Here is a 22,621-nt window from a genome sequence, read left to right on the forward strand (position 1 = left end):
ACAGATGCACGTAATAACTTCTCACATGCGCGTGTATATGTGAGTGATACTTCCACAGATAATTTCCTACTTTTGGGAGCATCTCAGATAAGATATATTCATGTGTTTGTACGTCTCTCTCCGCGGCGTGTACGTACATATGTGTATACATAATGATTGATTCGTTTATGTAGATACAAGTGACTGCCTGTTATACTGTTTTTGTGGCTTCATTCACTTATCATCAGACTAGTGATGTGAGTATCACTTAGTGTCACTAATATTCGTCACAGTATGAACGTTGGAGATTTCGAGTTCAATACTCAGCTCCCGAGAAGCTAGCTGATGAAGAAGTGAAATTCAGAAACATGTCCTATTAGCCATCGCCATTTGAAAATTTTGCAATTTTCTCTAATATCAACAACTAAAAACTTGAAAAAAAATATTTAAAAAAATATTTTATTGGAAAAAATACTTACATTAAGTAATTATTATTAGGAAGTTACTAGCTATCACACTCCTAATCTATCTAGGGCGTTGATCAGAAAATTAAATAAAAGCGTTGGGCGCGTGAAATTTCTAAAAGCGTGAGGCGTAGCATAACCTGATATGAGCGGTTGACTATCAATAGAAATTTGTCGCGGCCCACGTTTTTATTTAATTGTCTGATGAACGTCCTAGATTGATGGGGAGTGTGACCTAGGACCTACCTAATTATTTTCTGACTTTTAGTATTATTATTACTTAATGTAAGTATTGTTTTCAATTAAACCGTTTAGCTTCAACATTTTTTTTAGAAAATGGTTTTTACTTGTATTTTTTTTTAACAGAGCTGTGTGATGGGTTTACCAGTTTTTTCTTTTACTATAATAAATAAAAAACACAATTTTATGTTCAAAAACTAGTGGTGGATGCTACTTTTATGTTAAAATTATATATTATTAGAATTACGCGTTTGATTAACTTTCATCAATAAGGTGTCAATATCAATAATTATTCTCTTTGCGTATGTCTGCGTGTGTGTGGTGGCACAAATTGACTTTAATTTGTAATTCCATGAACAAATATAAACACACAAAACACAATGTCACCACAATTTTCCGCTTTAAGCTCAATTCATATATTTTTTGGCTAATAAAAAATAAAGAAAACATATTTTTTGTCCTTTTGAATGTACCTACGCGCCACTGCTTTTATCCTCGTTACACCCAACCCAGTCAATCAAACGATAGCTAACTGGCATGAAGTCGTGAATGTTATTTTTTTATTTTAACATATCAGTGACCTTTTTTATCACCCCCGGCAGTTAAGTATTGGAAATAAAAAAAAAGCGCTCGCAATCAAACTCCCCTCCCGCAAGTGTCAATAACTCATAACAAATCATTATTATTTGTATGTACTTACATACATACATGAGTACGTACGTTACATACATACATACATGATACGTTTGAATGTGAACATATATATGTATGTACATATATGTAATAAGCCCATATGAACGTGAAGTAATTGATTTTTGACATCCTTCACAGTACCGTTTTTTGTTATTATCTACTTTGTATTTTAATACAGAGCCAGGCCTAGTCAAGGATACAAAGTGTCCCTCCCATTGACTAAATACATAAATAATTAAGTGCTAAGCATATTTCCTATACAATTCCTAATTGACAAGTTAGCAGTTATCTGATGATACATTATGATTTTGTTTAAGACAAAGAACTATCACATGTTCATACATATAAAATGCGCTAATAATACATTGCATTGTTCATTCGAATTACACTGGTCGACGGCCAAAATTTACCAGAGACGCCGTTATGAAATTCGTATATAAAACCAACCCTTGATTTCGAAAATCGAGTTAATTTTTGATTCTATGCTACCGTTTTTGAGATATTTGCAATTTACAGTTATTCGAAAAAATCAAAAAGATGGCTCCCTTCAATTACGTATATCTCACGAGCGGGTCTAGCAAAAAGGTTTACAGAATCGGAAAGACGATAAAATTTGCTATAAATGCGTCAACCATTGTTTTTTGCTCAAAGAGATAGTTTTCGAGATATTAGCTTATCATTTCAGATTTTTGTTTTTTTTTTATGACAAAATATGAAAAAAATTACTCTTTGCGAGGGCAGCATTCCAAAACCACAACTTTTTTCAAGATATTTTTCTTTATGTAAAGCTCTGTTAAATTAGAAAAAAGAGAAGCTATCATCGAAGAAAATCGATGCAAAACTACATAAGTTATAAGCGATCAAATAAAAATACCCAGGTTGCGCAATTTTAACGTATACCTCAAAACGTATGTATGGTATAAAGAAGAGTGAAATATCTAGCTATGCTCTGTTTCTATGTAGTTAAAAGTTCAATCTACGAATGAAATTACCCATATTTTTTAATTTTTTTTTAATTTATTTATGTTTATACTATATTCTAACAATCTTTATCTTAATTTGATTTTACTATGTAGTCGAAATAATTATGTTTGTACTTTGACGCTTATTCAGTTTAGGATCGATTTCTCTTATGAGAAACCAGCAGTAATCATCCATCATTGCGACGTCCCAGAATCTTTGATATCGATTCTCAATTAATTTCATTTGCTGATGAAATCTTTCGCCATGTTCGTCACTTTCGTCGCCAAGATTTGCCGGAAAAAAGCTCAAATGTGAGTGCAGAAAGTGAATTTTTAAGGACATATTTACGCCTGGAAAGAAAATATTAGTTAGGTAAACAAGTTATAGAAATTTGGGGAATTAATTTTAATAAGCCTTTAATATTTACCCATTTTCGCATAATTATTGATTAAGTTGTTCACTATCTGCTCGTAGTTAGGGCTTTTGTGTCTACCGAGAAAAGAAGCAACGACCTCTTCAAAGGATTCCCACGCTGCTCCCTCAACTGATGAGAGTAGTCCTTTCAATTGATTATTGTTGATCAACTTTTTTATTTGTGGTCCAACAAAAATACCTTCCTTTATCTTGGCTTGAGAAATATCTGGAAAAATTGTTTTCAAATAGTCGAATGCTTCGCTTTCCTTGTCCAAATCCTTAACAAAGTTTTTAATGAGACCGAGCTTCATGTGTAAGGGTGGAAGTATGATTTTCTCTTTCTTGACAAGAGGGGTGCATTTGATGTTATCCACACCAACGGTAAACTCGATTCTTTCCGGCCAATCCTTTCTGACGTAGTGGTCCTTACGAGTTCGGCTATCCCAATTGCAGAGGAAGCAGCAGAGCTTGGTGTATCCACTTTGTAGACCGCATAGCATTGCAACGACTTTGATATCAGAACATATTTTCCAATCATGCTCTTCATATTTGATAAATTTGAGTAGTTTTTGCATTTCCTCGTAGGTTTCCTTTGTATTTACTGCATGTGCGATCGGGATAGAAGGCCTTTTGTTACCAATATGTCAAAATACAGCCTTCAAACTCATTTTATTGCTGTCTATGAACAATCGCCACACTTTTGAATCATATGTTTGACCAAACTCTTTGAATAAACCAGGAATGTCGTTGCAGTAGCATATACTGTCTTTCTTGGCATAGTATTTGGAAAATAGTTCGTGACGAGTTCTACAATATATCACCTTAACATCGGATGACACAAATTTAAATTGTTGCATACGAGAAGTGTGGATCTCGGCCTTTTCCTTGGATAGTTCCAAATCTCTTATCCAATCATTAAGTTGTGCTTGTGACAGAACGTTTCCCATGCGAAATTGATTCCTCGCACTCAGATATTACTGTTGACAATGGAACTGGATCCGCAACTCCCGTTGAATGTAGTACTGGTAATGTCACTGTAGGTACGCTGGCATAGGTTACTCTTCTTGATCTTCCAACGCCAAGGACTTTGGTTTGACAAATGTAACACTCTATCGAATGGCAATTATGTTCTCTCCATATCATTGGTGTATCAAATTTTTTTTGTTGTCCTGATTCCGACTGAATCAATTCTACTCAACACGATGTACACAATTTTACATACGAATTTCATAACGGCGTTTCTGGTAAAGAGAAAAAGTTGAAATTCGTGGTCCAGTGTTATTAGCACCATCTAACAACTTTGTGTAGTTATGTATGTAACTTTGTCTAGCCAAGTTGTTTCTATGGATGAAGTATTTTGTGGCCACAAAACTCGGACCGGAACAAACAAATCGTCTACGTCTATAGATAAAATACGTGTTATTTATTGTCAAATGGTTCGTTTTTTATTAGATGCGAACAGCGTGTAGCCTGCAGCAAAGTGAAATAAAAGTAACCCCTCTGGTTTTGCAGCGTGTAGAAATTGAAACCGTCAATAAATACCTCATTGCAGTATGTGTCAATTTGCTTGCACTCTTTATTTTGGGCAGCAAGTAACTTTTGGGCATTAAAACATCTCTTTCACATATTTTTTTATTTGCTTTCAGGCTGATGAAGATAAACAAATGCTAAGAGCGGGGTTCTAGGTGAAATGGGTAAAATATGTTCAAAAAAACTAAATTTTTATTAGTTATAGTTTGCAAACTTTTGGCAACAACCGGACGCATACATACATAAGTACATACATGTGTATATTCATGTACATACTTACATGCATATCCCCTTAAACATTTTCGAAGCGCTCATAACTTCTGAGTCCGAAATGAGTCCAAAATATGTAAGAAAAACTAGGCTCGAAAATATAATCATACAAGAGTCGCTTATGACTCCGTTACGATGAAAATTATGAGCCGTTTGCTAGGAATGCATAGCTTACAAAGCAACTTTGAACAAATATTCATATTTGAGTATGAAAATTGTTTTATTTGAATAGACATTTTTTATGTACATCATTTGTCTCAACGTTTTCTGCTGACTATCTCCATTCATTAGATCCCAAGAGTCTAAGTACTCAGGGCATATTCTAGTGCTTTCTCAAAGCATTTCCTAGGAATGCTGTTCATATGGATACTTGGCCTTTTTTATACCAAAGGCTTCATCCAAACTATCTGTTTATAACATGTTCGTAAACAAAGCTTCCCTATTTTAGTATCCTTAAAACCCTTATCCAAAAGTCAAAAAGATGTAAGTAAAAAAAAGATCAGTATACATATGTACAAGAAGAAGAAGAAGAAAGTTCAAAATAGTCACTGTATGGAGGCTGTTTATGAGGCCAATATGAGTCATATTCAGTGTCATATCACATATGAACATAGGCTCATATTGGACGACCGTTACAAAAAGGGAATAGCATTCATATTGGATACAATTTTAAAAATCGCATTTATTTTTATATTTAAGACAAAGATAGATAATTGAGACGTTCTCCTAACCGATAATATTCCTCCCCTACTGACTAACCTAGTAAACAGAGGAATTTGCTTCTTCAAAAGAAATGTTTTCATCTTCTGCCTCTCCTCCTCTCCATGTTCGATCTCTGTCTTTCCTTCTTATCTTCTTCCTTCACTTTATCGCTTTTTCTCTCTTCTAATCTTACTTTCTTTCTTCGAGCTCTCTCTATTTTTCATCATATTCCTTCTTTTTTTTTCTAGCTCTCTCTCCGCTCCTATCTCTATTTCCGATCACCTCTTTATTCTTTCTCACCCTTTCGCTATTTTTCTGCCTCCTGTGTTTTTCGTATAACTTCCCCTATTCATCTCGCTCTTCTTCTTAAATCCCGCCTATTGTTAAAACCCTCACTAACGCATCCAATTTGATACCCATATTGTGAACACATATTGTATGGCCACCCTGGTCCACCTTAAATCCATTTGCAAACCATCTACGATCTTGAGTTATAAAACAACCAACAGATTTTGGATTAGTTATTGTATGACAAGTTTACATATCCGAAAGGCTGCCTAAACAAATCGCTCTGACCCTGATCCACTTTCCAGAAAGAAAGAGTCCCAAATATTAATTTTATCAAAGAGGAACCTCTGTACTAAATTTTAAGCAAATCGTAGCATATATAAGAGTTTTTGGTAAAGTTTGGCCACTGGTTCACTTCTCAGAATGAAACATTCTCCAGCATTCAGTTAGTCAAAGAAGTTCACCTGTCCCAAATTTCAAGCAAATCCTATTATAAATTATATATTTTGGAATATGTCCTCCATTGTTCCACTTCCCGGAAAGAAGTTTCTCAAATAATAAGTCGGTGAAAGGGGTATCCTTCTATCGAATTTCGAGAAAATCGCTCCAAAAATTAGATTTTCGGAAGAGGTTCACACTCCGGAAACAAAAGTGACCCAAATACATAATTATATATATTATCACAATTGCGAACGAAGCCAAGGTTTTTATATAGTAAAGATAATTTGGATGTTCTAATCCATTCGGAAATTTTCATTGTAAAAAAATTCGGACGAATTTAGGCAATTCACAAGGTCTCCTATTCGTCGTATGTGCTATGCTTTAATCAAACTTTATTGGAAATCATGGAAACAACAACCCAAATCTTAAAATTTTACATGAATACGACACTGAATTACCCAATAGTTTTTATCTTATTCGTCCGCAATATTTTTATATAATTTTACTTCTTGATTTCGTTATTTTTCTTTTGATTTTTGATGGTATTATTATGTTAATGTTGGAACTAAATTCTTTTACATAAAATCAAACCTAAAGGCCCAGTTAATGGTGAAACCATAACCAGATAAAACAGCTGATCGAACCAACCTTATGGAAATCAGTGTAATCGATTAACGGTGCCATGCCATAACGCTAAAGCCATAACCATATCATAGCCAACCAATTGGTTTTTGGTTTTTCGCCATATCATAACCTAAAAATATTTGAGTTGGAGAATTTATTAACTTTTTGTAGATTTTATTTATTGTTTTGGATACGTTTTGACTAAGAGAGTTATTTTTTGTGGTATTTTTTTCTAATTTTTTGCGTTTTCTTCATTTTTACGAAATTTTCACGATTTTTAGGTTAAGGCACCAATAACTCACGCCAATTTGATATGGATAAGTAAAAATATGGTTATGACTATGGCTTATGACTACGTCAACTTTAACTCGGGGTTAAAGTAGTTACCGCCTAGGCAAACGTCCATATTTGTACTTCAAGTCTCAAACAGATTTATGAATATACATATATGTATGTATTTAGATTTTGTATGCATAATTATGTGTATAAATACTTGGATGACATTTTCCCATACTCTTTGAGACATTTTTGGTGAGCACATAAACACTCGCATGCATATATAGATATGTATATAACTAAATAAGTATATCGCCTATTAGTTTTAGGTGGCAAACAGCCTTCAGGCGATTGGCAATTTTTTTTTTGGGAATATTTGCAATTAATTGTTCTAGGACATGAATTTATTACCATACGAAATGTCTGATGCATGATACTCGCTAACTATAATATCTACTACAAATCTTCGCATACAAATTAAGTGCGTGCAATTAAGGGGTGAGTTGTACACAATAAATTTTTGCAGAGAACAAAATTTCGCGGCTACCCAACTTCTAACTAAGTTAACTTAATATCTATGCTGCTATAATTATCTGCTCATGCCCTATAAACGTCACTCCTTAATATATGCTTTTATGATGACTAAATATACTCGTATGTGGAAGCTATTAGTTGCGCCAAAAAAAACTCATTAAGAAATTGTGGCATTTGGTACATTTGTTATTTTCTTACAACTTGCAATACTTTAACGGATCGAGTTGTGTTGGTGATAACAAATAACGATACTGCAAAGAATTACGAAAACATTTTTCGACTTAATTTTCTACTTTGTTCCTTCCCAGCAAACATTTGGAGGTACAAGGGAGTCAGAAAGGAGTCCTAGTTCGGATCACTTACGCTTATTATGAGCCCATTTATGAGTCTGAAATGATTGTATTTCCCTTTATATGAGTCTAGATAGGAGTAATACGCTCATAATAATCTCATAGTTTGCTTCTTATACCACTCTTTCCAGTGTCATTTATGTATGTGACCTTAATTGGAGATTAGGATTTGCCCGTGCAGGGCGGATTTTGGACACAAATCTGAAGCAAAGATATTAAGGGGAGAATCCTCTAAATGAGAGTTGTTATTATCAACATGAAGCTGTAGGAAATGACATACCCTATAATTCCTGACATAACACAATGCTTTAAGGTTATATGACTGCAGTCCAGCAAAAAACTTGCACTTGTGCATACAGCACCAACTACGATCAAGACACGAAGCAGAAGAAATGTTATTTCACAAAGTTACCATACGTTTTTGAATTTTATAGCGACATCTTGTTTAAGCTATAGAATTAAAATATATATGTATAAAATAATTCCAAGAAAAAATATGAAATTTTGCTCCGCAGCTGCTTTTCTAATTTTACACTCTTGGCATATGGATACCAATTTTCATCATTTAGGAGTCGTATATGTATGTGTCTTTTATGATTGAAGGGGTTTCGACATATCATTATAGTTTGCGAAAACTCAATTGCAGAGATATGTAGATATGTGACATGCGCAATTTTACTAATATTCCTCATTTAATTTGTTTACAGACTCAGATGCCATGGAAACAGATTCTTCGGCGCAAGATATGCTAACTTGCGGATCCTGTCAAAAAACGTTTGCCCTTTCTGATATAGTGAAATTTATTCAACACAAAGTGCTACAATGTAACAAAGAGAACTATGGACAGTGTTCAACTCAAGGTAACTATCTAACGATTTCGAATAATAGTAATAAGTATTTAGTATGGCGGCCACCGTGGTGTGATGGTAGCGTGCTCCGCCTATCACACCGTATGCCCTGGGTTCAACTCCCGGGCAAAGCAACATCAAAATTTTAGAAATAAGATTTTTCAATTAGAAGAAAATTTTTCTAAGCGGGGTCGCCCCTCGGCAGTGTCTGGCAAGCGCTCCGATTGTATTTCTGCCATGAAAAGCTCTCAGTGAAAAGTCATCTGCCTTGCAGATGCCGTTCGGAATCGGCATAAAACATGTAGGTCCCGTCCGGCCAGTTTGTAGGGAAAAATCAAGAGGAGCACGACGCAAATTGGAAGAGAAGCTCGGCCTTAGATCTCTTCGGAGGTTATCGCGCCTTACATTTATTTTTTTTATTTAGTATACGCTAAGAGGTCAGCACTTATAGGCTCATGATGAAAGTTATTTCAGAGCACTATCTCTTGGCATCAGCCAGCCCGGGTTTCAGAATGAAACAGTTGGATTGTATATGTGTATATATGTCATGTGCTCATTAAAATTAGGCTGCAGTTATTAGAAGTTGCACAATTTTCCAAAATAGAACTAGCAGTAGTTGGCGGTTGTTGTAGTATGGAGATATATTGCTGGCTTAGTTAACAGAAAACCTTTACCTCAGGTGACGGGACGACAAATAGCATACTATTTTACACAAATTACACAGACAAAATTAGAAAGCTGCATTCTACAAATTGAAAAAGAAGCTCGGCCTTAATCTCCTCGGAGGTATTTCGCGCCATGTTATTATTATTTTGTGTTACGTGGAATGCTTAATGCACTAACCGGGTTGTTAAGCCTCGGTGTTACGCTCTGTAGCAGTTAGCCTCTCCCAGTCTAGGACTCCCATATTCTCTTAATGGGCTACGCACTAAAACCTAACAACCTATCTCCCTAAGCAACCGCCTTCTTCTTTCGTAGGGGAATATTCCTCACGGATCTGCTGGCCTTATCCCATCTGTCACCTCCGCATGTCATCATATTGATTAAGGTAGGAATTTGTCACTTTGTGAGGATCACGATTTACACTGGGCAATAGTTGATTTAATTGAAGCGCGCCACGTCATCTGCAAAAGCTACAAGAAAAGTGCTTTCTGGCATATGCAGACGAAGGCTGTCATACTTTGGTAATAAACCAAATATTTATTTTATTTTTAAAAATTTATTTTTGTTTATTTTTGAGTTTAGATATTTTAATACTAATAAGAATTTTCTTTTTTTGAAGTTATTCAAAAATTTTTAAGTTAACACGAAAACTCAATTAAAAATTATTTTAAAAATTAAAGTAAAGAGTATTTACAAAAAAAAGTATATTTAAATAAAGTAGATAACTCCACATTTACTCCCCTCCAGTGAAACGAAAAAAATTTATTTTTGAATGTTAATTTACAGTGTATATTAAGTACTGTAAGAATTTTGTGTTATAGTTTGAAGAACATTTGAATTAGGTGTTAATTGCGTTAAAAGTTTATGTTATTATTGATGTAAGTACCCAATCTTTTGATGATTTGATGTACTTGATAGCTTATTTTTAGTTGTTGTTATTGTTCACTTATTGTATTAATATTTTATGTATATTAATATTTGGTTGTGTTATTGCTATGTTGTTTGTGAAATATTGTTATTTATGATGTTATTGAAGAATCTAGAATTAGGTTGAGTAATAGTAGATGGCAACTTTGTGTGCACAATTACTCAAAATTTAAAAACTTGTATTATGCAGAATATATGTTCAATATATAATTGTACTCTGCATAATGTATGTCCAAGTTGTTGATAAGGAAGGAAAATTTGATTCCGTTATTCGTTTGAGATTGATATGAAATTGTCATATGATTTTAATTTCAATATGAATTGATATATGTCAATAAAAATTATTTTAAGAAATCTTTTGAGCTTTTTTAAAATTGATTATTGATAATTGATTGTAGTTTTTTTTTGAATTGAAAATGAGGTTGGGTAAATATGAATTTACTTTTATTGTGAAGTTTATATGTCTGTTGTTGCAAAATTTCTCATTTCTATAAATTTTCAATGTTAATATTTGAAAGAATTTTGAGCATCATACAATACAATTATTATTATTAACAACAATCAAATTTTTGTTGCCAAATTTACAACAATCAATTTTTCAAAATTTGGAGTTCACAGCAATTGTGAAGCACTGTTTATTTATTTATATTCATTCATTTTTTTAGATTATCTTTTATATTTTCAAATTAAATAATTTACTTTTTAAAGATTTAATTTGCAACAATATTTTCATTCTTTAAACAATTCAAATTATTTATTAACTTTATAATTGGTTTTATTTTAAATAATAAATTAAAATTATTATTAAATTAAATTAATGTTTATATATTTAATATATTTTCAACATTTTAAACAATAATCAGTTTATTATTTATATTAATTATGTACACTCTTTCTCCAGTTTACATTGAATGTGTGGAAGATAATATATGCGAGAAGAAGGCAATTGGGAAAAACTTTACAACAACTAAGGCATGACGTAGCTGGATGCGTTTATAACCATTTCAACTATCGTAGGAGTGCGGGTTCGACTCCCACTCCCGGGAGAAAAGGCTTTGAAGAGATTTACAAGGTATAATCGAAACAGCTGTCGCCTTGTCCGTCCTGATGTCACGTTGTTTAAATTTTTCCCAAATTATTAAATAAATTATAAAATTAAAAATTGCTTGAAATAAATGTTTTCATACATTTAAAGCGATACGGGCAATCCCCGGTTAATTTATAAATAGGCTGACACTAAAATTTTCGTTTTGAAATAATATTCAAAAATAAAGTAATTCAAAAAATAATTTACAAAAATAAAGTATATTTAAATAAAGTAGATAACTCCACAATACGTAGCACTCTACAGGTTGGGAGCTAACACTAATTTCCAATTTGTTTCGTACGTGAGCTAGTGATCTTTTCCCTTAGTCCCTTAATATAGCAAGGGATTTGTGGGTCCCATGAAAGAGTGTTTTAGCGCGTTGGGCATGTCGCCCCACCTGACATCCACTTCGTGAGTGTTTTTATCGCTACAAAAACAAGAACAGCATAGAGTGGCCATTGCGGAAGCCATGCTGCCTGTGAGACTGACCCCATCATTAATGGCTGCTAGTAGTCGTTACCTTAGCAGGCTCTCCATCATTTTCCAGGCCGTATCGAGCATGCATGATGGCCAGAAAGACGACGTATAGTCGGGGTATCCTTTGGGTTTCGGGATTAGCACAAAGTGAGTTATGTTCCAGCTCGCAGGGAAAATTCTGGCTTTAAGGCATTTGTTTTACATGTGTAAAAACAACTCGGGGCTGCTGTTTACAGCCAGTCTTTTGCGATATCCCATCAGACTCTGGTATCATTTCGGGCTTTATACTGTACAGGGTACATTTGTAGCTCTATTTTGCTGAGCGGTTACAAGTCATGTTGTTCGTGGTTTGGTCGGGTTGTTTCAGTTGGGGGAGTTTCCTCATTAATATTGTACACCATTACTCTATTGTTTTTTCACCTCTCCACGTCTCTTTGCGTAAAATTGAGGTGTTGCAGGCGAGGTTTAAAGTAGCGCAGGTCGCTTCTACCTTATCTTTGAAATCTTGAAAATTATCATTCAGCGGCAAGTAGCGGCTAACTAGTGTGATGTGCGCATCAGTTACCCATGCGTACCCGTTTCCGGAAACATTACTTGCTACGTGGCTGGCATCGTCTACGATCGAGATCGCGGCAGTGACTGTTACATCTACATCGCCACTTACCTTTGATCCTGTAAGGTTCGCTGAAGATCGCATATCTGTTAATGGGATGCAGCTGGTCCAGTAGACTTATCAGCTAAACGGTTTCGGTTTAAGTCGCCGAGAATTAAGCTGTTTTCCGTTTTTCTGGTATTTTCCCTTTTGCAGCAGCAACTGACTCTATGACCCATGACTATTATTTTTATGACTATTATTAATATTATTATAAACAGAACATATGGTGGGACCAAGCGGCCAGAATTATTTTATTATTCTCTCAGGAAATCGGCGTTCTCATCACTTCACAAAATAACTGGCAGAAAATTTCTACGAAACTGCAGTCGAGATATAATGAGAAAAAGCATACAGCTTTTTTTCTTAATGAGTTCAGCACCAATAATTGTTTACCTTGCAATATACCGTGTTTAAGTGCATCAATAAATGTCTTGATAAATACGTTTTACCGTATACTTATTCAAAAAACGTAAACAGCATTCGTTAGAAAAATAGCTTCCAGTTTCTAAATTTTTTTCTTCTAAATTCAGCTCCAACCACTGATAGAGATGCAGATGATGGTCGACCGCTAAGCTTGGTTAATAGAAGGCCATCAATATCAGCTTCAATTAGTAATCGGAAACCATCTGGATCTGGATCACGTATTCATACACCACCACCAAGTCCGGCGGATCTCTTAGCTGATGGAGCGTCAAGCACTCCCAAACGTTTAGTAGATGGTGAGTACGAAGTACACCTTCCTTCACTTTAAATAATTTCGTTAATCATTCCTTAAACAGAAAATGACAATACAACACCGAGGAATGATGCATCGAATGAGAAAAATGCACCAACACAAAACTCCAACCCCAATTTAAACGATACAGAAAAAATAAATACTATACGAATTAAGCAGGAACATGAACTTGCCGGTGATGAAACAAGGATTCATACTGCATTACATGAAAATGATCCCAGCCGGGACAATAGCGACGGTCAGCCGATGTCAAAACGTCTAAAGATTGAAGTGGCGGATGCGGAATCCAATACAATACACACAGGTATGTTTGTTGCAATGTAATGCATTTTTAATATAAAACTAATTGCATATAATTATTTATTTAAATCAGTTGATTTATATTTTACTATATCCGGTTAAGCTCTTAGTTAGTATTACATATGTACAAACGTATGATATGTTATATTTGTTAACAATGTGACATACATATGTAGATATGTAGCTGCTGACATACAGCGCAATGCATAATTCAAAAAGGAATTCCTCACAAAAATGTTTTTGATGTTAAAGATATATTTGATATGTCAGCGGTATAAAAAAAAAAAACAAAAATCGCATGTTAAAAACGCATGCAATATTTTGACAGGAAAGCGTACAACAAAAATACAATGCACAAAAACAATGAGTGTATTTGTATGTTTGTGACTCTTGACCTTTCGTTGTTCACCCTTAATAATGCAGTCAGCATATCAATCCTGCTAATAAAAAAACAGGTAATCCTGACATCAAAAGCTGTTGTAAAGTTTTAAGTATGAGTTCAAAACAGATAAGCATTATCTGTAATGGTTATGCCCTCATTGATGACAAAGGAATCAGAGTTTTTTGAATGCACATACAAACATACACGGCCACATGTGTTTTTATTTTATTTCTAGTTTGTATGGACTACACCTTTTAATTGTGTCTCTTATTTAATTAGTTCATTCTTAAGAATCGCCTACAGACTTTTCCGTCAAATCTTCAAACTAATTTTTTATCAACATCCAAGTCAGTAACTAGTGTTAATAATTTAGGGCTCATAACTAGTTCTAAAGTAACATATAACTACTACCTCGATTGTAACTAGATTATCTCTAGTTCAAAATTCGATAGCTTGGGTTTTTGTATTTCATATTTAGGCTGGGTGCGAGTTGCCTCAATTTCTACCTAAAGAAAAAACCTTAATGAGTGGAAACTGTCGGCAAGGCAGTACAAAATAAAAAAGTTAGAATTTTGATGAGCTTTCTTTTCAACCATTACGCAGTAAAACCAAACAGGGGAAATCAGTACAACAACCAAAATTTTACTGCTCTCTAAATCCAGTCATGAATTTTAAAGTAGTAGGCAGGGAAAATCGTTGATACTCTTTCACTACTTTTTTACCACGTGAGTAATGTAATTGCGAAAAAAGCCAAACTCGGTATATCTCCACATTAGAAATGAGGACATGAAAGAAAAGAGAAAGCAGAGGAAATGGGAAGGAAAATTAGAGGAATTTGGAAGAAAGTCGAAAAAGTTAAGAGAATAAGAGGAAGTTGGATAGTGAGGGTGAAAGTAAGAACAAGGACAATGGGTTGAGAAAAAGTATTAAAAAGAGGTGAACAGTACGGTTAAGAATAAGGATAAGTAAAAGGGTAATAGTGAGAGTTAGACTTGGACAAGAGCCAGAGCGGGAACAGTAAGAGAAAGATTTACGAAATAATGAAAGCAATAGGGAAATTGGATAAGGCGATTAAGATGAACTAGAAAATGCATAGGAAAGAGGAAATATGTGAGGAAGAGCGTTAGACGGAGGAGAGGCAGGTGTATAGATAGAGGAAGTCTGAACAATGTCTGTCGGGTTTGATCATACAGCTGGGATTATTTCATGCTTTTTCTAAACGTTTCCAGGGTTCGCCAGAGCTGTTTAAAACCAAGTGCTGATAAGTCGAAAGTATTTTTTGCCATCATGTAAATCTATAAGCTTTGATTTGTTGAAGCATCGTTGCTGTAAAACCTCTATCGCTATATATTTTTACACCAGCCACCTCTTTCTGCTCAATGAGCCTACCTCAACGCGTGGTTCACATAGATAAGTGTTGGTTCTTGGAACCGTATACCGCCAATCCCTAGTTTCCGTAACATAAGCCTGCCAGATACTCTTCCGGAAACTCATGATAAAATTCCAGATCGTCCATCATCTCATTGACGTCAGCAATGTTTCTATATTCTTTGGATGTGAACACTCTTCCACATAAGAAAGTGCAGAGCACAGGCGTTATTACTTATGATACTGAAAAATTCAGTGCTGCAGATAAGTCAAGAAGCAACACTTAAATTTATGAGGGCGAGATTAGTCAAATGCGACCCTATTTTGTAGTATTGACTTCACCTGTCCGGTTAATTGCATCCGTACTTTTCAACCTTGATTCAAATATCAAATTTCAAACATAAAAAAGAGCTACCATATAGACCAGAGGACGATGATCAGAACGAAAAATTACACTGACGGCGCAAATATATCGGGTCCTTGATCTTTAACTGTGGATCACAATCTGCACATATTTCTCAGTGCCCCTATAATAGCTATTTGCAACATACTTAATATTAGTCCCATCGTGTTGAACTTGAGATGGTGACAATCGTCCGCCTTCATGTACTCTACGACGTCTGAAAAAATATCGTATAAGCTGGGCACGCTGCATTTTCTTTTACTGCCATCTAAAGAGGGAAACCTTGACCCATGTCCTGTTGAAGCATGCATATACGAGTAAATTGAAATTTTGTATTATTTGCATAACCAAACAATATTTAGTTGTGAAATGAACTCGAACTGTTTACAGTTTTTTGTCTGAATTGTAAAAGTACTGGAAAGTACCTGTAGGTATGCTTCTTTCTATGCACTTTAAAGACTTTTCCCTTACGTAAGCTCCATAGGATATAAGGAAGCAAATTGGCGGTAAAAGGGTTCCACCAAGGGAATTTTTTCGCCATAGATAAACATAGTACATTTGTGTCCAGTTTTTCAGTGCTAGTTTAAGCTCCAGTTAAAGTTGATTAGAGTTTATTTTACCTTGACACTGTGCTCGATAACATACAATTTTACTGCTCATCTCAGTTTAAGCGGCTAAATCGGCAGGGCTAAACTCTAGTCAACTTTAAGTGTAGTTTAAACTGGTACTGAAAAGCGGACCTTAGACAATGGCAAGCAACTTATATTTAAGTCAATTCGTTTACACATGCCTAAATCCTTGAGGGAACAGCTTCGGTAGTTTCTGATGCAGACATTAAAATTGAAGCTCAGAATTTTCAATTGAGGTTCAATTATAATTTTTTGAGATTCGAATGCATTTTTCTGAACTTCAATGGTAACTCTCTGAACTAAAAATGGAAAATCTGAACTTTTCTGAAGTTTAAGTGCAACTGTATGACCTAAAACTAAAAAAGGGTATAGTAGTGGCTCACAATACACTGGAATCGCACCAGTTTTGAACTAGAGATTTTTCCTACAGGGTTGGTATTAAGAACATACATAGATCACAAACATTTTGATTGTTTGACATTACAACAAAGATGCTGACAATTTATAATTAAATTGCTTGTGATACTTGGCTTGACCTGAAACTCATGGTCAATGGTCATTAGATAAAAAGAGGGTTGAAAGGTAATATAGGGGTAAATAATTTTAAATTTATAACAAGTGCACTTTGATATTTAAATTCAGTCACAATATACTGCATTTACTCAATTTGATCTTGACTGATTTTAAACAGGGAATACTTTAAATTTTGAGAGATACAGCTGCGAACACGAAAATAGCAGTGGAAATTTGTAGTCAGTTTCGATTATTTAACAAAGCAATTTAATGATTTGTTGATTTGAAACTATGCATTTCAATCCCAAAGACATTCACGAAAACTCGAGAAATCTGCATGAAAATTTCGATTTTTTTATTTAAAGTATCTAGAACTTTTTGAGTATGCAGTTTTGTAGCGCAATCAATTTTAGTCAACGTGTATATTATCAAGTCTCTCAAATTTTGCATAAATTTTTGGCCTTTTTTCTTTCCAAAGGGTGTTTAACATTTTTTTCCACATGAATGGCGCAAGGTTTTTTTTGGGATCACCTAACCCTGTTGCATTTAGACACTTTTGTCCTCCGATTACCATGAACTTTGAATTAAAGGGGGTACCCCTACGTGTCATCAATAAGGGCATTCGCTTAGTCTTGCAAAGTGCACGGATTGCACTGCTTGTTTATATGCTTCGACTAAATATGCAATACGCAACTGCGAATTTGGCACATAAAATAACAAAATACAATGAAAAATTATGAAAAACAATTGCTTAATCTTTTCGTGAGCGAAATTAGAGGATTGGGAGAAATACCGTTGAAGCAGGGTTAATTTTGAATTAGTTGCACGAAAATATGTTTGTGGTCCGATTTCGCTCATATTTAGAACACATACATACAAGAATAGAAAGCGACCTATGAAAAAAAATCATATTCGTGGTCCGATTTGGCTCATATTTGGAACACATAATACATACATGAATAGAAAGCGACCTATGAAAAAAATCTCCGCTCATATTTGGAAATCATATTTGACATACAGGAATAGAAACAGCTTTAGTAAAAAAATTCACTCTAGATATTCAAAAAACTCGTACTTGTCTGTCCGATTTGGCTCTTTGAACAAATATTATATACAGTCCGGTAGAAGTGCATCAAAATACTTTGGAGCACATAAGTTCAAATTTTATTAGTGAAATTTCTGTAAAAAATTAATTTCCCAGTAGAAGTGACGTCAAAATACTTTGCAGCACATAAGTTCAAATTTTGCTAGTGAAATTTCGGTATAAAAATTCTAGTCCCGTTAGAAGAGACGTCAGAATACTTTGGATCACATAAATTCAAATTTGCTAGTGAAATTTCAGTATAATAAAATAAATAAAAAAAAATTGTAAGTTAAACGGTTTTATTGAAAGCAATGCTTACATTAAGTAATAATAATACTAAAAGATAGAAAATAAAATAACTAAAAAAAATTTTTTAAGTTAAACGGTTTTATTTAAAACAATACTTACATTAAGTAGTAATATTACTAAAAGATAGAAAATAATTAGGTAGGTCCTAGGTACTAGCCATCACACTCCTCATCAATCCAGGGCGTTAATCAGACAATTAAATAAAAGCGTTGGGCGCGTGAAATTTCTGAAAATGTAAGGCGTAGCATAACTTGATTAAGGTTCAGTTGGACTTACTTATGACTATAAATAGAAATTTAACGCGTCCAACGCTTTTATTTAATTGTCTGATCAACGCACTAGATTGATGAGGAGTGTGATTGTAGAGTTATCTGCTTGTAACAAATATACTTGTTATATTTTAAATTTATTATTAGATTGTTTATTTTTAATTATCAAAAAATTAAAATATTTTAAGTCATGAAAATATCTTTTAAAAAAAAATAATGTTTAAATATATTAATCCAAATTAAATAGAAAATTATTATTTTCTATAATGGCGACCCTACCAACGGACCTAAATTTATCTAAGTCTATATTTGATAAAATTGCTGAATGTGACGCTTTACGTATCGTAAAGCTACTGACCAATACAATACCGCAAATAGAAGTGCAGCTAAGTGACGTGCTACCAAAGAAAATTTGTTTTAGCTGCCTGAACCAATTGCAGACTATCTCTGGTTTCAGCAAATGTGCACAGCACATCAGTGAAGACTTTTTAATATGACTTTCAAAGAAATTTTAAAAATTTAATTCAATGCGTTTTCATACAACTAGAAGAACCACTAAAATTTAAATAAAAAAGTGCTAATACTAAAAACTAAATTAAAGTTTGTGAAAGTTACAATTATTTGATTTGTACAATCTATTACAAACAAAAATCCAAATTAACAAGATAAAATACTACTAAGAACATTGTATTTGTGCCATAACTTTAATCATATTTAAAATAAAAGACATTTTTTAATATGGAAATGACATCCGATAGCAGTGATGAAGACTTATTTCTAACGAATTATCATTGGGTGCGTTGCAAATGGATGTTATGGGTGGATTATTGCAAACATTGGAATAAACGTTGACAATTTCTATTTGCAATACTAATGCTTACGATTTTGAGTCTCATTGTTATTCTTATGTGAGTCGAAATATCAGCCGAACATATTACAACTACATCGTATCCAACTTCTGATCTTAAAAGAGCATGGAGAAAATTACTATATGTAATCAAAGACCGTCAAAATATACTTGAGGATTATTTTGGAGCAATAAGTTTCTTCTATTCAAAATAACAACATTCAAACCCAATATCAATTTATGTTTTTAACTCCAGTATCTACCTACCCTCAACTTTTGGTGAGCTATTTTGTTCAAAATTTCACTTTTTTTTTAAATAGTACGTATTTTTATTAATATTAAATTTATATTTTAATACATATGAATTATAAAATTATTAAATATATACAAAAATGTAATTAATTTTTCTAAATGATAGTTTAATTAAGTACATTTGAATTATGTACACTTCTTCTCCAGTTTATAATCAAGAATATTTATCGTATACACATATAAAATATTTTACAAGAAGCATACATACTCCGCAATACAAATAAATAAATTTTCAATTCGAAAGTAACACAATACACTACAAGAAAAGAAATAACTTAAAATTTTTTAAATTAAACTAATTACTAGAATCAATTTTAAAAAAATCTCAAAAGATTTCTTAAAATAATTTTTATTGACATATTTTCCCAAATATCAATTCTTTCATATTGAAATTAAAATAATATAAAAACTCAATATTAAAATCATTAACAGGACACGATTCAATGACAATTTGATATCACCCTCAAACGAATAAAGGAATCAACTTTTCATTGCTTATCAACAACTTGGACATACATTATGCAGAGTACAATTATATATTGAACATGTATTCTGCATATTACAAGTTTTAATTTTTGAGTGATTGTGCACACAAAGTTGCCATCTTCTATCATTCAACCTCATTCTAGTTTCTTCAAACGTATCATTATAATTGACAATATTTCACAAACAGGTATTAAGACATTTTAAACCTTTAACAATATAGCAATAACACAACCAAATATTAATATACATAAAATATTAATACAATAAATAAATAATAACAACACCTACCAAAAATTTAAAAATAAAAATAAACTATCAAGTACATCGAATCGTCAAAAGATTTAATTCTTACATAAATACCAACGTAACCTTAACACAATTACATAAACACTTTCCCAAAATTCTGACAATTTAAAAACTAAATAATTACAATATATTTAAAACACAAAATTCAAACATTTTCCAAAGTACAAAACAGAATTCACACAATATACACTGTAAATTAACAATAAAAAATAAATAAATTTTTCGCTTCACTGGAGGGGGAGTATATGTAGAGTTATCTGCTTGTAACAAATATACTTTTTATATTTTAAATTTATTATTATTTGATTGTTTATTTTTAATTATCAAAAAATTAAAATATTTGAAGTCATCAAAAATATCTCAAAAAAAATATAATGTTTAAATATATTAATCCAAATTAAAAAGAAAATCATTATTTTCTATAGTGATAACTAGTACCTAGGACAAACCTAATTATTTTCTATCTTTTTTATTATTACTACTTAATGTAAGTATTGTTTTCAATAAAACCGTTAATTTTTTCAAATAACGACAAGCCAATTTTCGCGCTGGAAAACCTCTGCCGTGTATGCTGGTCCCTTATATATTATTTCTGGACAAGTTATTGTCCAGGATAAACTGCGAAACCATCTATCCGTTTTATTTGTTTGTTCTTTGAATATTGTCTTAACCATGTAACTGCATAAAAATCAGCCAGCAGCCGAAGTATCAAAAAAAATTGTTTTACTGTTCGATTTGCTTGAAATTTGATAAATACACCCATGCATGTCTAGATTATCAGATATAATACTTTTCACCCGGAAATCCACCAATTATAGAACTTTTCGAAGCACTTCGTTTATAACTTGATTTGCTTGAAAGGTGGACAGAGAGTTTTTGACCAGATTATTGGGAATTCCTACAAGTGAAGAGTACTTATATACCTACCTGTCAATAAGACTGACAGGGAGAATGGCTTTCACGGATGGCCAGAGAATGGAAAAAAAGGTTTGTTTTTTGCTCGCCGTAGATAAATTGAATTGCACATTTGTGTTTCAAACCAACCTTTCTTGTAAATGTGTCTATAGAAAATCAGGCTGCATATTAATGACTTATCTTGTTTGGTTGATTTTCCGACAGGGTGGATAAATTATGTATATTGGAACGATTTTCCGTCATCCCTTGTCAAATTTGGTTTTGAGACAAACCGGTTTCGGCGTTGTGCCATCATCAGTGTCGATTTTCGTTCTGATCTGTTGTTGTCATTTGTCCTGTATTTATAGTTCGTAGGTATATGAGCAGGTATTGTCAAATTGATGCTTGTGTATATTTAGTTATGTGTATGTGCTGTGTGTTCGTTCAGAACCGAGGGTGGTTTACTAATCGATTTGTGTGGCTGACTGGGGTAGGTAGAAATCTGTGATTTTAGTCGTTTGACCTTCTTTGTCGGTTTTTTGTTTTGGTGTGTTAATTGTTTTGTGTTTATTTGTTGTTGTGCGTTTGTCTGTTGTACCTGTGTGATTAAGTTGTTTCCTGTAAACAAGTTTTAAAGGCTCGAATATTGTGTCAGAAATGGTGTTTATCTGTTCGTTTATTATTCTACCGTCGAATGTTTTCTGTTTGTAGATTTCCATGTTTTCGAGTACGTTGAGACGTCGGCCCTTTTCTTTTATGTGAAGAACCCTAACTGTTTTATTGATGTTTGCTGGGGAACATTCATTCTCGACCATGTGATTCGCGAAGTTAGACTCGGGTATAATGTTTGGATTCCGTATTTTTTTGTTGTAATCTCTAATATGTTCTCTGAACCTCGTTCTTATTTGCCGTCCTGTTTGTCCTATGTAACTATGCTGGCATCCGCAGGTAAGCTTGTATACGCCGCGGCTGCTAAACGGATCCTCTGAGTTAATGTTAGTTCTTAGTTTTCGCCCTAGATTGTTCGATGTTTTGAATGCTGTGTTAATGTTGTATTTTTAAAGAAATTCATATTTTTTTAAAATATGAGTTGGAAATCTTATACTCGAAGAAGGATGAGATAAATGCCGAGTTATTATCTATCCATTTAAGATTGGCAGAACAACTACCTACGACTGTATTAATGGAATGCTTCGACCGCATTAAGACAGAGGTCGATCAGGAACTACAACAAAAATACAGGTCGCTGAACCGAAAATTGGACAAGCTTGCAGGACGACGAGAGGATAACCAAAACCAAAACACTCACCAGTTTCATGACAAGTTCGTTAACCTCACAACAGTGGCCATTACCAAGG

At 33.4% G+C, this 22,621-nt stretch overlaps 1 protein-coding gene across 3 annotated transcripts in view; it reads left to right on the forward strand.

The window, feature by feature from the left end:
- The window catches only part of Cph (Chronophage), a 183,978-nt gene that overhangs the window by 131,734 nt on the left and 29,623 nt on the right, over positions 1 to 22,621 (forward strand). For 2 of the 3 annotated variants that reach the window (XM_067782036.1, XM_067782034.1), the window contains 3 exons: positions 8,476 to 8,628; positions 12,956 to 13,144; positions 13,205 to 13,465. In XM_067782036.1, the coding sequence (XP_067638137.1) occupies positions 8,476 to 8,628; positions 12,956 to 13,144; positions 13,205 to 13,465 (603 nt within the window). The remainder of the gene's footprint in view (positions 1 to 8,475; positions 8,629 to 12,955; positions 13,145 to 13,204; positions 13,466 to 22,621) is intronic. The other variant, XM_067782037.1, reaches the window with a different exon arrangement.

Source organism: Eurosta solidaginis, chromosome 4 (assembly GCF_040869045.1).
Source record: "Eurosta solidaginis isolate ZX-2024a chromosome 4, ASM4086904v1, whole genome shotgun sequence".
Taxonomy (NCBI): domain Eukaryota; kingdom Metazoa; phylum Arthropoda; class Insecta; order Diptera; family Tephritidae; genus Eurosta; species Eurosta solidaginis.